General features: G+C 43.3%; 1 protein-coding gene across 3 annotated transcripts in view; it reads left to right on the forward strand.

Annotated features, from left to right (window-relative positions):
* The window catches only part of GABBR1 (gamma-aminobutyric acid type B receptor subunit 1), a 106,618-nt gene that overhangs the window by 21,826 nt on the left and 70,978 nt on the right, over nucleotides 1–13,814 (forward strand). For 2 of the 3 annotated variants that reach the window (XM_069985495.1, XM_069985496.1), the window contains exon 6: nucleotides 7,835–7,855. In XM_069985495.1, the coding sequence (XP_069841596.1) occupies nucleotides 7,835–7,855 (21 nt within the window). Of the gene's footprint in view, nucleotides 1–7,834; nucleotides 7,864–13,814 lie in introns of those variants that run through there. The other variant, XM_069985497.1, reaches the window with a different exon arrangement.

Consider the following 13,814-nt stretch of genomic DNA (forward strand, 5'->3'; position numbering starts at 1 on the left):
ATGGTTGAGTTTTAGGGTACAAACACACACGGCATATACGCTGCATATTTACTGCTGCGATACGCAGCAGGTTAGATCTAAATAACTGAACACAGTATCAAATCTGCTGCTTATCTGCTGTGTGTGTTTGTACCCTTAAGATGAGGGCAACTGGAGCATGCTTAAATACCGGTGGCTGAGGACGTTGTATGCAGTCCTAGGCAGTCTGTGAAAACATAGATACATCTATGGCCGATGGCTGTTTCCACCAGGACGGCATCCAGCTCCTTCAGCCACCAGTAATCAGATGCAGAGTTCGGATCTGGACAAACATGAACGTACTTAAAATTCGCTCATCTCTAGTTCTCAGGTCTGTGGTGTCCTTATTTTTGGCTGCTCCTCTACTGCCCTCTGGTGGTGACAAGTGTTCCTGCAGAGTCCATCTCCAGAGCAATATTCTATAGTCCAATGCTTATAAATTCCAGTCCTTATGCCTACCAATGGGTCATGGTTTGAGGATATCCCATATAGAGAACACCTGTGATAATACCTAATGAGTGTAGTGATATCACCTGTGATAATACCTGATGCACTGAGTATAGTGATATCACTTGTGATAATACCTGATGAGTATAATGATATCACCTGTAGTATTACCTGATGAGTATAATGATATCACCTGTGATTATACCTGATGAGTATAATGATGGTGATTATACCTGTTGGTGGCCATGAGGACTGGAATTGAGAAGCACTGCTATGGTCGGTATGTCTTTAGCTCTGGTGGAACTACAAATCCCAGCAGGACATTACAGGTGAAGGTATTGGAGTGCAGTGATAGCAGTTGGGGGGGGGGGGGGGGACATGAGACAGTTTATATAAGAGCTCGGGAGCTTGGCGTAGAAGACATGGTGGCTCTATTGTTCAAACAGCGCCACGCCTGTCTGCAGGCTCTGTCTGGTATTGCAACTTAGTTCTCTTGAAGTGAATGGGACTCTGCTGCAATACCACACACAACCTATGGACAGGTGTAGCGCCAATTTGAAATTTTGTACAACCCCCTTAAAAGGGTTATTGACACTTAAAAAAAAAAACTTTTGAATTGTCACAGAGGCATAAAGGGATAGTGCAACTCGTAGCTAAATACACGGGTTCACACTGCGTTTAAATGGGGGGAAAAACAGATGATCAAACGGTGGCATTTGTATGCATCTGTTTTCCCATTGACTTCCATTATAAGGGTGCTTTCACACCTACCGACTTGCAGCGTAAGGGTATAAACACACACACCGTATACGCAGCAGATTTGATGCTGTGTTCAGTTATTTAGATCTAATTTGCTGCGTATTGCAGCAGTAAATACGGTGTGTGTGTTTATACCCTAAATCTCGCTGCGAGTCTGTCAGGTCCTGGCAGTTCCCTGTCACTACATACTCTGAACGACCGCTGCGTGTTTGTAATTCTGCCGGCCCCTTAACCCCTTCAGCTCCCGCCCTGCTGTGTCCGTATATACGTTACCTGTCCTCGCTGCACGGGGTCCCGGCGTCCTGCTCTCCCGCCCGGCCAATCAGTGTGTTGCCTAGCTGCAGCCACTGATTGGCTGGGCGGGAGAGCAGGACTGCGGGACCCCGTGCAGCAAGGAGAGAGGTAATGTATATACAGACACAGCAGGGCTGGAGTCGTAGGGGTTAAGGGGCCGGCAGAAATACATACCCGCATCGGTCGTTCAGAGTATGTAGTGACAGGGAACTGCCAGGGCCTGACAGACTCGCAGCGAGATTTACGCTGCAAGTCGGTAGGTGTGAACTGACCCTTAAAATAAAAACTGATCAAAATGCATCCTCTTCCTTTTTTTTTTTTTTAGCATACATTAAAATGTGGTCGACTGCGATTTCGTGTACGCCCCTTTTAATAAATCTCTCCCTATATGTTTACATGGTGAGAACCTTATATCATTTAAAAAAATATGTACATATATCTTGCAATGTAGAATCTCTGTATTAAGCTTATATCTTATCTTTGCCATGTGCTGTTGTATGTTGTTTTTGTGTTCTGTTTCTGTGATTTTGATGACTGTAATTCCTTTCTTTGACCACTGGGTGGCAGTGCAGCAATGCAACCTGTGGCCTCTACAAAGGAACATGCCATTAAAGGGGTTATCCAGTGCTACAAAAACATGGCCACTTTCCCCCTACTGTTGTCTCCAGTTTGGAGGAGGTTTTAAAACTCAGTTCCATTGAAGTAAATGGAGCTTAATTGCAAACAGCACCTGAACTGGAGACAACAGTAGGGGGGAAAGTGGCCATGTTTTTGTAGCGCTGGATAACCCCTTTAAGAACTTGTTGATCATTTCTCTCCATGTATCCTGGGAGATGATGAGGGTGGTTGTACATTCTGTTATTAGAGGGTATGGGTTATATTGCTGGACTGTGGCTGAACAAGGGGGAAGAAGAAGAAGAGGGGGGGGGGGCATTCACTATCCTGGACCAGCAGCAGCATCACTACCACCACCACTATTAACCCCTAAGCCCCAGCATCATACAGGGAGTCGCTATTATCCCCTAGGACACCAGGACCTACCAAGAACACAAGTGCTGGGGCTGTGAGGTTACAGAGGATTATAGAGGTTTATGTATGAGGGGGGGGAGGTGGTAATAATAATAAGTCTGTAGCCATGTGAGACCCCAGAAGAAGCTGGACCCTCATCTCTTCCTGTGGACGGATCTTGGGTGCAGGTGAGGAACCTCGGGGGAGGGGAGGGCGGTCAGGAACCTGTGACCCCCGGTGCTGGATCTGTATCATCTCCTGGAGAACTGAGAGCGAGGGGATCACACCCCATAAGATGAGCGCAATATGGAGGGATCTCTGCCTGTATTACTGCTGCACGACCAGACCTGATCACAGCTCAGGGGGTGCACACTGACAGCTTCATAGATCCTATAATAGATGACTGTGATAGATCCTATAATAGATGAATATGATAGATCCCTCTGATAGATCCTGTAATAGATCCCTGTGACAGATCCTATAATAGATGACTGTGATAGATCATATAATAGATGAATATGATAGATCCCTGTGACAGATCCTATAATAGATCCCTGTGACAGATCCTATAATAGATCCCTGTGACAGATCCTATAATAGATCCCTGTGACAGATCCTATAATAGATCCCTGTGACAGATCCTATAATAGATCCCTGTGACAGATCCTATAATAGATGACTGTGATAGATCCTATAATAGATGAATGTGATAGATCCTATAATAGATCCATGTGATAGAGCCTATAATAGATCCATGTGATAGAGCCTATAATAGATGAATATGACAGATCCTATAATAGATCCATGTGATAGATTCTATAATAGATGACTGTGATAGATTCTATAATAGATGACTGTGATAGATCCCTCTGACAGATCCTATAATAGATCCCTGTGATAGAGCCTATAATAGATGACTGTGAAAGATCCTATAATAGATGACTATGATAGATCCTATAATAGATCCCTGTGATAGAGCCTATAATAGATGACTATGAAAGATCCTATAATAGATGACTATGATAGATCCTATAATAGATGACTATGATAGATCGTATAATAGATGACGGTGATAGATCCTATAATAGATGACTGTGATAGATCCTATAATAGATGAATGTGATAGATCCTATAATAGATCCATGTGATAGAGCCTATAATAGATGAATATGACAGATCCTATAATAGATCCATGTGATAGAGCCTGTAATAGATGACTGTGATAGATCCTATAATAGATGACTGTGATAGATCCTATAATAGATGACTGTGATAGATCCTATAATAGATGAATATGATAGATCCCTCTGACAGATCCTATAATAGATCCCTGTGATAGAGCCTATAATAGATGACTATGATAGATCCTATAATAGATGACTATGATAGATCGTATAATAGATCCCTGTGATAGATCCTATAATAGATGAATATGATAGATCCCTCTGACAGCTCCTATAATAGATCACTGTGATAGATCCTATAACAGGTAGAAACAAAGAACAAAAAAAAGGCAGAGCGCCTAATAGAGTAGTACCTCAGGATAGAAATAATGATCTAACACATGTAAAAAATCACTGCTCACCTTTTGGGGTTGTGGAAACAGAGCCACAACACCCAGCAGCACATGTAATGGTGTCCAACACACCTCCCAGGGATTGGGGTAGCAGCAGTCTTCACAACAGGTCTAAACCGGGCTCCTTATGCAAGGACCTGTGGAGTCAGGTAAAACCAAATGGTGCCAAAAATGACAAAAAATGACCTGGAGATTGCGCTCACCACCAAACAACGTAGTAGAAACCGATGTTCACATAAAACACGATTTATTCAGTCCAACAATAACGCGTTTCAGGGCTATGGCGCCCCTTCGTCAGATTCAGGACAATCTGACGAAGGGGCGCCATAGCCCTGAAACGCGTTATTGTTGGACTGAATAAATCGTGTTTTATGTGAACATCGGTTTCTACTACGTTGTTTGGTGGTGAGCGCAATCTCCAGGTCATTTTTTTGTCATTTTTGTTGTCATTTTTGGCACCATTTGGTTTTACCAGATCCTATAACAGATCTCTGTGACAGATCCTATAGTAGAGCCCTGTGATAGATCCTATAATAGATCCCTGGTATAGAGCCTATAATAGATGCCTGTGACAGATCCTATAATAGATGACTGTGATAGATCCCTATAATAGTCATCTATTATAGGATCTGTCACAGTCATCTATTATAGGCTCTATCACAGGGATCTATTATAGGATCTGTCAGAGGGATTTATCATATTTATCTATTATAGGATCTATCACAGTCATCTATTATAGGCTCTATCACACGGATCTATTATAGGATCTGTGACAGATCCTATAATAGATGACTGTGATAGATCATATAATAGATCCCTGTGATAGATCCTATAACAGATCTCTGTGACAGATCCTATAATAGATGACTATGATAGAGCCCAAAATAGATGACAAGGATAGATCCCTGTGATTGATTTATATGATAGATCTCTATAATGGTGCGTTTACACAGAGAGATTTATCTGACAGGTTTTTGAAGCCAAAGCCAGGAACGGACTATAAACAGAGAACCGGTCATAAAGGAAAGACTGAGATATTTCCTCTTTCCAAATCCATTCCTGGCTTCCAAAGTCTGTCAGATAAATCTCTCTGTGTAAACGCACCATAACAGATTTCTATGATAGATCCTTATAATAGATCCAAATGACTGCTTATTTTAACAGATCCTTTAGATCCATATTATAGATTCTTTCTATAGATCCTTGTGATTGATCAGTGTGTTAAAGGGGTACTCCAGTGAAATGGTTTTTTCTTTCAGATTGACTGCTGTCAGAAAGTTTATATAAATTTGTAATTACTCCTATTTAAAAATCTCCAGTCTTCCTGTATTTATCAGCTGCTGTATGTCCTGCAGAAAGTGGTGTGCACAGTGTTCTCTCCTCCTGCTCTGGACCGTTCCTGACATGGACACAGGTGGCAGCAGAGAGCACTGTGTCAGACTGGAGAGAATACACCACTTCCCGCAGAACATACAGCAGCTGATAAGTATTGGAAGACTAAAGATAAAGTAAATTACAAATCTATATAACTTTCCAGCACCAGTTAATTTGAAAAAATAAAAAATAAAAATAAAACAAATCACCGGAGTACCCTTTAAAGTCTTATGATACAGTAGATCCTTATGATTGATCCCTAAAAAATGTGACTGTATTGGTCCGATCTGGCACCGACTTTAGGGACAGAACGCTGGTCACCAAGCCAGGGAGGCACCATGTCAGCAGCTGCTATGTACAGGGCTGTATACAGTACATGACACCAATAACTAATGTATGTACAGTATACACAACCGATCTGTATACTCACACACACCACTGTCACAAAGCCATACTGTAACATACTATAGGGTAAAACCCGAGACCTCTCATGGGAACCATTTAGGGAGTGGAGATGGCACCCCATAGAGATCTAATAAGTGTGCAGCAAGAAACTATAGGCTGATACATTGTAACAAAGCATCAGCTCAGGCGGCAGGTTCACCATCAGTTATGTAGGCTGATACACTGTAACAATCCATCAGCTCAGTTATGTAGGCTGGATACAGCTCAGGGGGCAGGGTTCCTCCTGGATAGTGGAGATGTGGCGCCCTCCTGCACTTCCCTGCAGTCACCACTAGATGTCTCTCTTGTACAAGGTTTCTGTTCTCCCTGCGACTCCTGGATCCTCTTTATATTTACAGATGATTTGATTGCAGCAATAAAAATGATTTGCAGCCGCTGTTGTTGTGTGTCTTGTCTCTCTGACGTTATTACGCTGTATAACACATGCACGTGTCACCTGCAGTATACAAACATCAATTATACCGCTGCTTCCCATCAGCTGCATCATGTCCCCACAGCCAAAGCATGATGGGAACTGTAGTTCTGCAACAATTATACAACTCCAGATACAATTCCCGGCGCGCATATATATATATATATATATATATATATATATATATATATATATATATATACACTGGGGGTGGTAGTTATGCATTGGCACCATTTAGAGGCCGCCACCGAAATGCTTCAGCATCCACGTAAATTTGATGAAATAACCGTAATAATCGGTGCTGTAATAAGTTTCCGTCTCTGGACGTTGTCCCTATTGTTAGAGCAGCTGTGATCGCTGCAGAATCGATTGGTCATGTCTGCCCAAGGAGTTTTCCTTCTCCCTATAGAACAGGCATGACTAATCCATCTTGCGTGAAACAAACGCTAATAACCGCGCCCTCCCCGCAGCTGCGGTCACACAAATTGGTGTCCGAAGACCAGAATTCCTAGCGCTACACAGTCTCATCGCTCTCACCTCTATGTAAAGAATTCCTTTAAGAGACCCCACATGGGCCCTGTACCTGCTATGGCTGTTGCTCCATTCACTCTCAGCCTCCATTTGTTGGATCAGGGTCGGACCCCCACCCATCAGCCAGTCCACAATATAAGGAATAACCTTAGTGTGTATATGGTTGTACTCAAAAACAACAAGACGGGTGACTGCACCAATGGTATAACCAATCCAGTTATCCAGAATTAAAGGGGTAGGTCACCAAAAACAAATATTCTTTTAAATCAACTGGTGCCAGAGATTTGTAATTTACTTCTATTTAAAAAAATCTCCAGTCTTCCAGTACTTATCAGCTGCTGTATGTCCTGCAGAAAGTGGTATATTCTCTCCAGTCTTACACAGTGCTCTCTGCTGCCACCTCTGTTCATGTCAGGAACTGTCCAGAGCAGCAGCAAATCCCCATAGAATCTCCTGCTCTGGACAGTTTCTGATATGGACAGTGGTGGCAGCAGAGAGCGCTGTGTCAGACTAGAAAGAATACACCACTTCCTGCAAGACATACAGCAGCTGATAAATACTGGAAGACTGGAGATTTTTGTTGATAGAAGTAAATTATAAATCTCTGGCCCTTGAAAAAAAATGTTTTTGGTGAACTACTTAAATAAACCGCGCCACTCATGTCTTTAGGTTGGGTGCAGTATTGCAGCTCAGTTCTATTAAAGTGAATGGAGCCAAACTGTAATACCACACCCAACCTGAGGACAGGGGTGGTGCTTTTCTGGAAGAAATTAGCTGTGTTTTGTCTATTGCCTGATAACCCCTTTAATAATGCTGCAGTCTGATTGGCTGGTAGCTCCAGCTTCTGCATTGTGTCCCCCTAGTGGTTGGAGTTATTATGGTAACATATAAATGCTTCTCCGGCCTTCTCTCTAACCAGCTGTCTCTTGTCTCTTTGGCTCACGCTGCAGTCAGACGTCCGGACACATCACGTAAGTCTGTATGTCCGTCTGTGTATGTCTGTCCTGTGCCCCCTCCCTATGTCCTCTGCTCCTTCCATCATTATCCTGCTTCATTTCCTGATATCTCACATACTGTTTGGTTACAGCGCCTCCCTTAACCTCAGGTTGGGGGAAGTATTGCAGCTCCGTTCCATTGAAGTGAATGTGGCTGAGCTGTAATATCACATACAGCCTGAGGAAAGGGAGGAGCTGTTTCTGCTAGAAAGCAGCCATGTTTTTCTTGTCAAGGATAACCACTGTAGCATAAATCCTATGATTAAAGGGGAACTCTGAGGGGGGGGGGGTTAAATCAACTTTTGTCAAAAAGTTATATGGATTTGTAATTTACCAAAATATTAAGCCTTCCAGTACTTATCAGCTGCTGTATGTCCTGCATGATGTGGTGTATTCTTTCCCGTCTGACACAGCCGTCTCTGCTGCCACCTCTGTCCATGTCAGGAACTGTCCAGAGCTGGAGAGGTTTTCTATGGGGATTTGCTGCTGCTCTGGACAGTTCCTGACATGGACAGAGGTGGCAGCAGAGAGCACTGTGTCAGACTGGAAAGAATACACCATTTCCTGCAGGACATACAGCAGCTGATAAGTACTGGACGACTGGAGATTTTTTTAATAAAAGTAAATTGCAAATCTATTCTGGCACCAGTTGATGTGAATAGCTTTTTCTCTGTTGTGCTGTTCTGTATAATTCGGGGATGGGCAGAGTCTTGCACCGCACCATCCTACATGGTGGAGCGACACCTCCCCTGATGTCTGTGTAATATTGTAGCGGAGCACAGATGCTGTGACACATGTAGCTGAGCGGAGTGTGTTACCATGATCAGGACTGTATTTTCCCATAAGCACCCATGTACTTTTCAGCGTTTCTTAAAGGGATTTTCCATTTCAATGTAAATGCAGTTTTATGGTTCTGTAATTATAAGTTCTCTCACCCCCTCCCACTAAGACTACTGAAAAATACATGGGGTGCAGACTGGGGATCCCCATCACCTCCATACACTATAAGGCTATGTTCACACACTGTAAGGTCTCAGAAAAGATCATTTTTAGCACCGCTTAGTTCTGATGCGGGCACATCCGTGCACACCCGCATCAGAATTCCCCACTGCACACTATGGAGCGGGCCCGAGCCGCTCGCTCCACTGTGTGCACTGACAGGGTTTTCTGCGGCCGCTATTCATTGAATAGCGGCCGCAGAAAACTGACATGTCAGTTTTCTACGGCGCCGCAAGAGATCCCGGGCAGTGTGTATGCTATGGGGGAGATTTATCAAACATGGTGTAAAGTGAAACTGGCTCAGTTGCCCCTAGCAACCAATCAGATTCCACCTTTCCTTCCTCACAGACTCTTTGGAAAATGTAAGGTGGAATCTGATTGGTTGCTAGGGGCAACAGAGCCAGTTTCACTTTACACCATGTTTGATCAATCTCCCCCGATGTGTGTACACTCCGGCTGGGATTCCATAGGCAGCACCGCCACGAATATTTTCGTCTTAATCACGGCCGTTGTTTTACAAAAATATACGTAGTGTGAATATAGCCTAATACCACATGGATATATAAACGCTCAAAAAACAATCCCTTTAACTCAATGATGAAACTGACAAATGGCAAACACAGCTCTGCTGCATCTTGGACCATTCACATTGTGATTGCTATGAGGAGACAATTGTGCATCATGTGACTCCTGTAATCCGGCATCACTGGGAGCGGACAGGCGCTGGATTATTGGACATTCTGGATTATCAGAGTCTTGTTTATAAAGGTAAAGACCTGCAGGGAGGAGCAGGATATAGAGAACAACGTGAGTCCGGACGTTGTATTTATGGAATCTCACTGTCATATATGATACGATAATAAATGTTATATCTATATAATACATTTATCAAACATGGTGTAAAGTGAAACTGGCTCAGTTGCCCCTAGCAACCAATCAGATTCCACCTTTCATTTTCCAAAGAGTCTATGAGGAATGAAAGGTGGAATCTGATTGGTTGCTAGGGGCAACTGAGCCAGTTTCACTTTACACCATGCTTGATAAATCCCCCCTATATCTATATAATACATGCCATATCTGTATGATATATGTTATATCTGTATAATACACGGCATATCTATACGCCTCGCGTTTCGGCAGTTACTTAAGAGGGAACCCCAGGCACGTTAGGAGGACTCATTACAACATCTATTAGACGCTGCTGGGAACTTAATCACAATTATGCTGATTGGTTCCCTTTAAGGCTTCATGCTCTGATGTCACAGGAGGCGTGGCTGGATCTTGTGTCTAAGCCCCACCCACCTGAGTGATGTCACCATATCTGACCAGCCCCTCCAGCCTACATCACCATGTGTCATGTGCACCGATACATATAGATCTTTATTGGGACATTTGGGGAGGATGAGGGTGATTACTGCTGCTTCCTTGTGATGAATGATGCTACAGAAAGAGCAGACAGGGAGTGATACAGCAGGTGCTGCAACATCGCTGATAGTCTGCAGCGAAATGAGATGCTCTGCAACAGCTTTGGGCAGGGATTTGGCAGGAGTGCTGGGGGAGGGGTGTAGGCAGGGTGGGAGGACTGTGTAAAGAGCTGAGGGAAAGCAATGCATTCTGGGAAGCACAGAACTAAGACCCCAAAACACATGGATTTATGTGGTTTTCAGAACTGGGGCAGACAGGTAAGCAATGCTATATGTTATCTTGTTTCACCTGATGTCGGAGTGCCCCTTTAGGCTACCTATATACACTGGATAGTTGTTGGGCAGTTTTTGGTCAGCCCCCCACCCATGTGTAGGTGGTCTATGCTGAAGGTGCAAGTGTTTTCAATGGATACAGGGGAATTGCCATGCATCACGAACCTTCTATTACCTGGTAATGGGGGGGGGTGGTTTGGTGACCCCATTAGGTGGTCGGCCGTTCCTGCCATCGGTGGTCTCAGCCTGCAGTATCAGTGGGTCCCTGACTCTGTATACGGTATATAGGAGAAGAGGATGGAGCTGGGTGAATCCATCGGGAGGTGTCATCACTGAAGGCTTCTATATCACAGAGCCGACACCTTATTAATATATAGAAAGATACAAGGTCGATAGCGATCGCTGAATTATTCATCCCAGGGACGGTGCGGCCGGCGGGGGAGAGAATTCACAAGTGCGGCTCCAGCATCAATATTCAGGAGGATTCTTCACTGTTAAAGCTCTGGAGTCTCGGACCATGAGAGGTCACTGCGACCGCAATGTCCCAGGGCCATGTATATATCTGTGTATTAGAGCAGAAGGCGGTGTGGGGGCAGTATGAGGGTCTTACTGACATTGGATGGTGACAAGTGTGTAACCTCGGGGTTCAACTCCTTCCCAATAATTTACTATTACCATACAATGACCAAAAAATACCAGCGGTTTACAGTCCCCCCCTCCCCCAACATCCCCCCATACACTGCAAAAATAAATGACTGTGCGGTGCCTCACCATACGTTAGAAAATACTACAATACAGTGCTTACATAATACCACCATACAGTGCTCATATAATATCACCATACAGTGCTTATATAATACCAACATACAGTGCTCATATAATACCACCATACAGTGCTTATATAATACCACCAAACAGTGCTCATATAATACCACTGCACAGCGCTTATATAATACCACCAAACAGTGCTGATATAATACCACATACCGTGCTCATATAATACCACCAAACAGTGTTCATATAATACCACCGCACAGTGCTTATATAATACCTCATACATTGCTCATATACCACCATACAGTGCTCATATAATACCACCATACATTCCTCATATAATACCACCATACATTCCTCATATAATACCACCATACAGTGTTTATATAATACCAATATACAGTGCTCATATAATACCACCATGCAGTGCCCATATAATATCACCAAACACTGCTTATATAATGCCACCCTACAGTACTTATATAATACCACCATACAGTGCGTATATACCACCATACAGTGCCCATATAATATCACCAAACACTGCTTATATAATGCCACCATACAGTACTTATATAATACCAACATACAGTGCTCATATAATACCACCATACAGTGCTTATATAATACCACCATACAGTGCCCATATAATATCACCAAACACTGCTTATTTAATGCCACCATACAGTACTTATATAATACCAACATACAGTGCTCATATAATACCACCATACAGTGCTTATATAATGTCACCATACAGTGCCCATATAATACCACCATACAGTGCCCATATAATGTCACCATACAGTGCCCATATAATACCACCATACAGTACTTATATAATACCAACATACAGTGCTCATATAATACCACCATGCAGTGCTCGTATAATACCACCATATAGTGCTCATACAATATCACCATACAATTACAGCTTTATACATAAATATTAGTGCTATACGTATGATAAAGTCTTTCCTTTTCCTAGACACGGCACCACTTTTTCCAAGCTATGTGGTATTGTAGTATCAAGATAAATGGCAATGAGTTGCAATACCAGACATGATCAATGGAAAAGGGTGGCGCTGTTTGTGCAAAAAAATAAAGCTAATTCCTTTCAATATTATTTGACAACTCCTTTAAAATCCATAGTAGCCACAGACCTCCAGGATCAGGACATGATCTGAAACAGAAAGAGCGCCACACCTGTCCGCAGGTCATGTGTGGTATTGTATTAGAGCTAAGCTGCAATACATAAGGGGGTGGCGGTTTATCTAATCCTGGACGGGCTGCTGTGTCCTCTGTGTCCTTGCTATATGACAGCAGGAAGATGGCCGCACTCCCTGATGGCTGATGGTTACAGCTAATATGGTGGGAGAATAAGGTGAAATACACCCAGGGATTTTATCACTCCTAAGTAAAGATGAGGAACTTCTTCAGGATTAAATCAAATTTGTTCTCAATTTCCCTCCAAAATTCAGATTTATTTGAATCTGAAACTTTTGAAATTTCTATATACTGTATATCCACCAAACACATTACAGAGGATGATATCGAGGGGCTCTACATAGGGGGACGCTCATATATTACAACAATAGCAAGGTGCATCATGAAAAGTGCATACAGGAGCAGGGACACCCACCAAAATCAGAAGTCCCTGCTCCCTTACACAGAGTGGCCTGTACATAAGCGGCTTTGGCTGCTCATACTACATCTGGATCTGACCCTGCTGAGTATGACTACTCAGTGTACTGTACAGGAACAGGAACTCTTCTCATTGACAGGAGTTCCTGCTGTGTATGACCACTCAGTGTACTGTACAGGAGTAGGGACTCTTATTGACAGGTGTCCCTGCTGTGTATGACCATTCAGTGTGCTGTACAGGAGCAGGGACTCTTCTCATTGACAGGTGTTGCTGCTGTGTATGACCACTGAGTGTACTGTATAGGAGCTGGGACTCTTCTCATTTACAGTTGTTCCTGCTGTGTATGACCACTCAGTGTACTGTACAGGAGCAGGGACTCTTCTCTCTGACAGGAGTTCCTGCTGTGTATGACCATTCAGTGTGCTGTTCAGAAGCAGGGACTCTTCTCATTGACAGGTGTTCCTGCTGTGTATGACCACTCAGTGTGTGGTCAGGGGTGCTAGATGTTACTTGCGGGAACCAATGTAGTAGTACCACTGCAGCACTTGTCATGGGCTCGAAGTGGTAGTAGCTCTCCCTGGACACCAACACACACCCGTTAAGGGTGTTCCTTGTGATCCCCTGTAGTGCCATGGTGCAATGTAGAAATGCATTGTCCATGATAACTTGGTGGTATATAAAGGTGATATTCCCATATGAACTAATATCGGTAATGTCATGAGGCTTATCAAGTTTTATATTTTTGCAAATACTTTAATTTAGCAAACTAAATCCCAGTACCTTGGTTTTCTTAAAGGAACAGTACAGTAGGTTTCAATGA

This window comes from Dendropsophus ebraccatus, chromosome 10, assembly GCF_027789765.1.
Source record: "Dendropsophus ebraccatus isolate aDenEbr1 chromosome 10, aDenEbr1.pat, whole genome shotgun sequence".
Taxonomy (NCBI): Eukaryota; Metazoa; Chordata; class Amphibia; order Anura; family Hylidae; genus Dendropsophus; species Dendropsophus ebraccatus.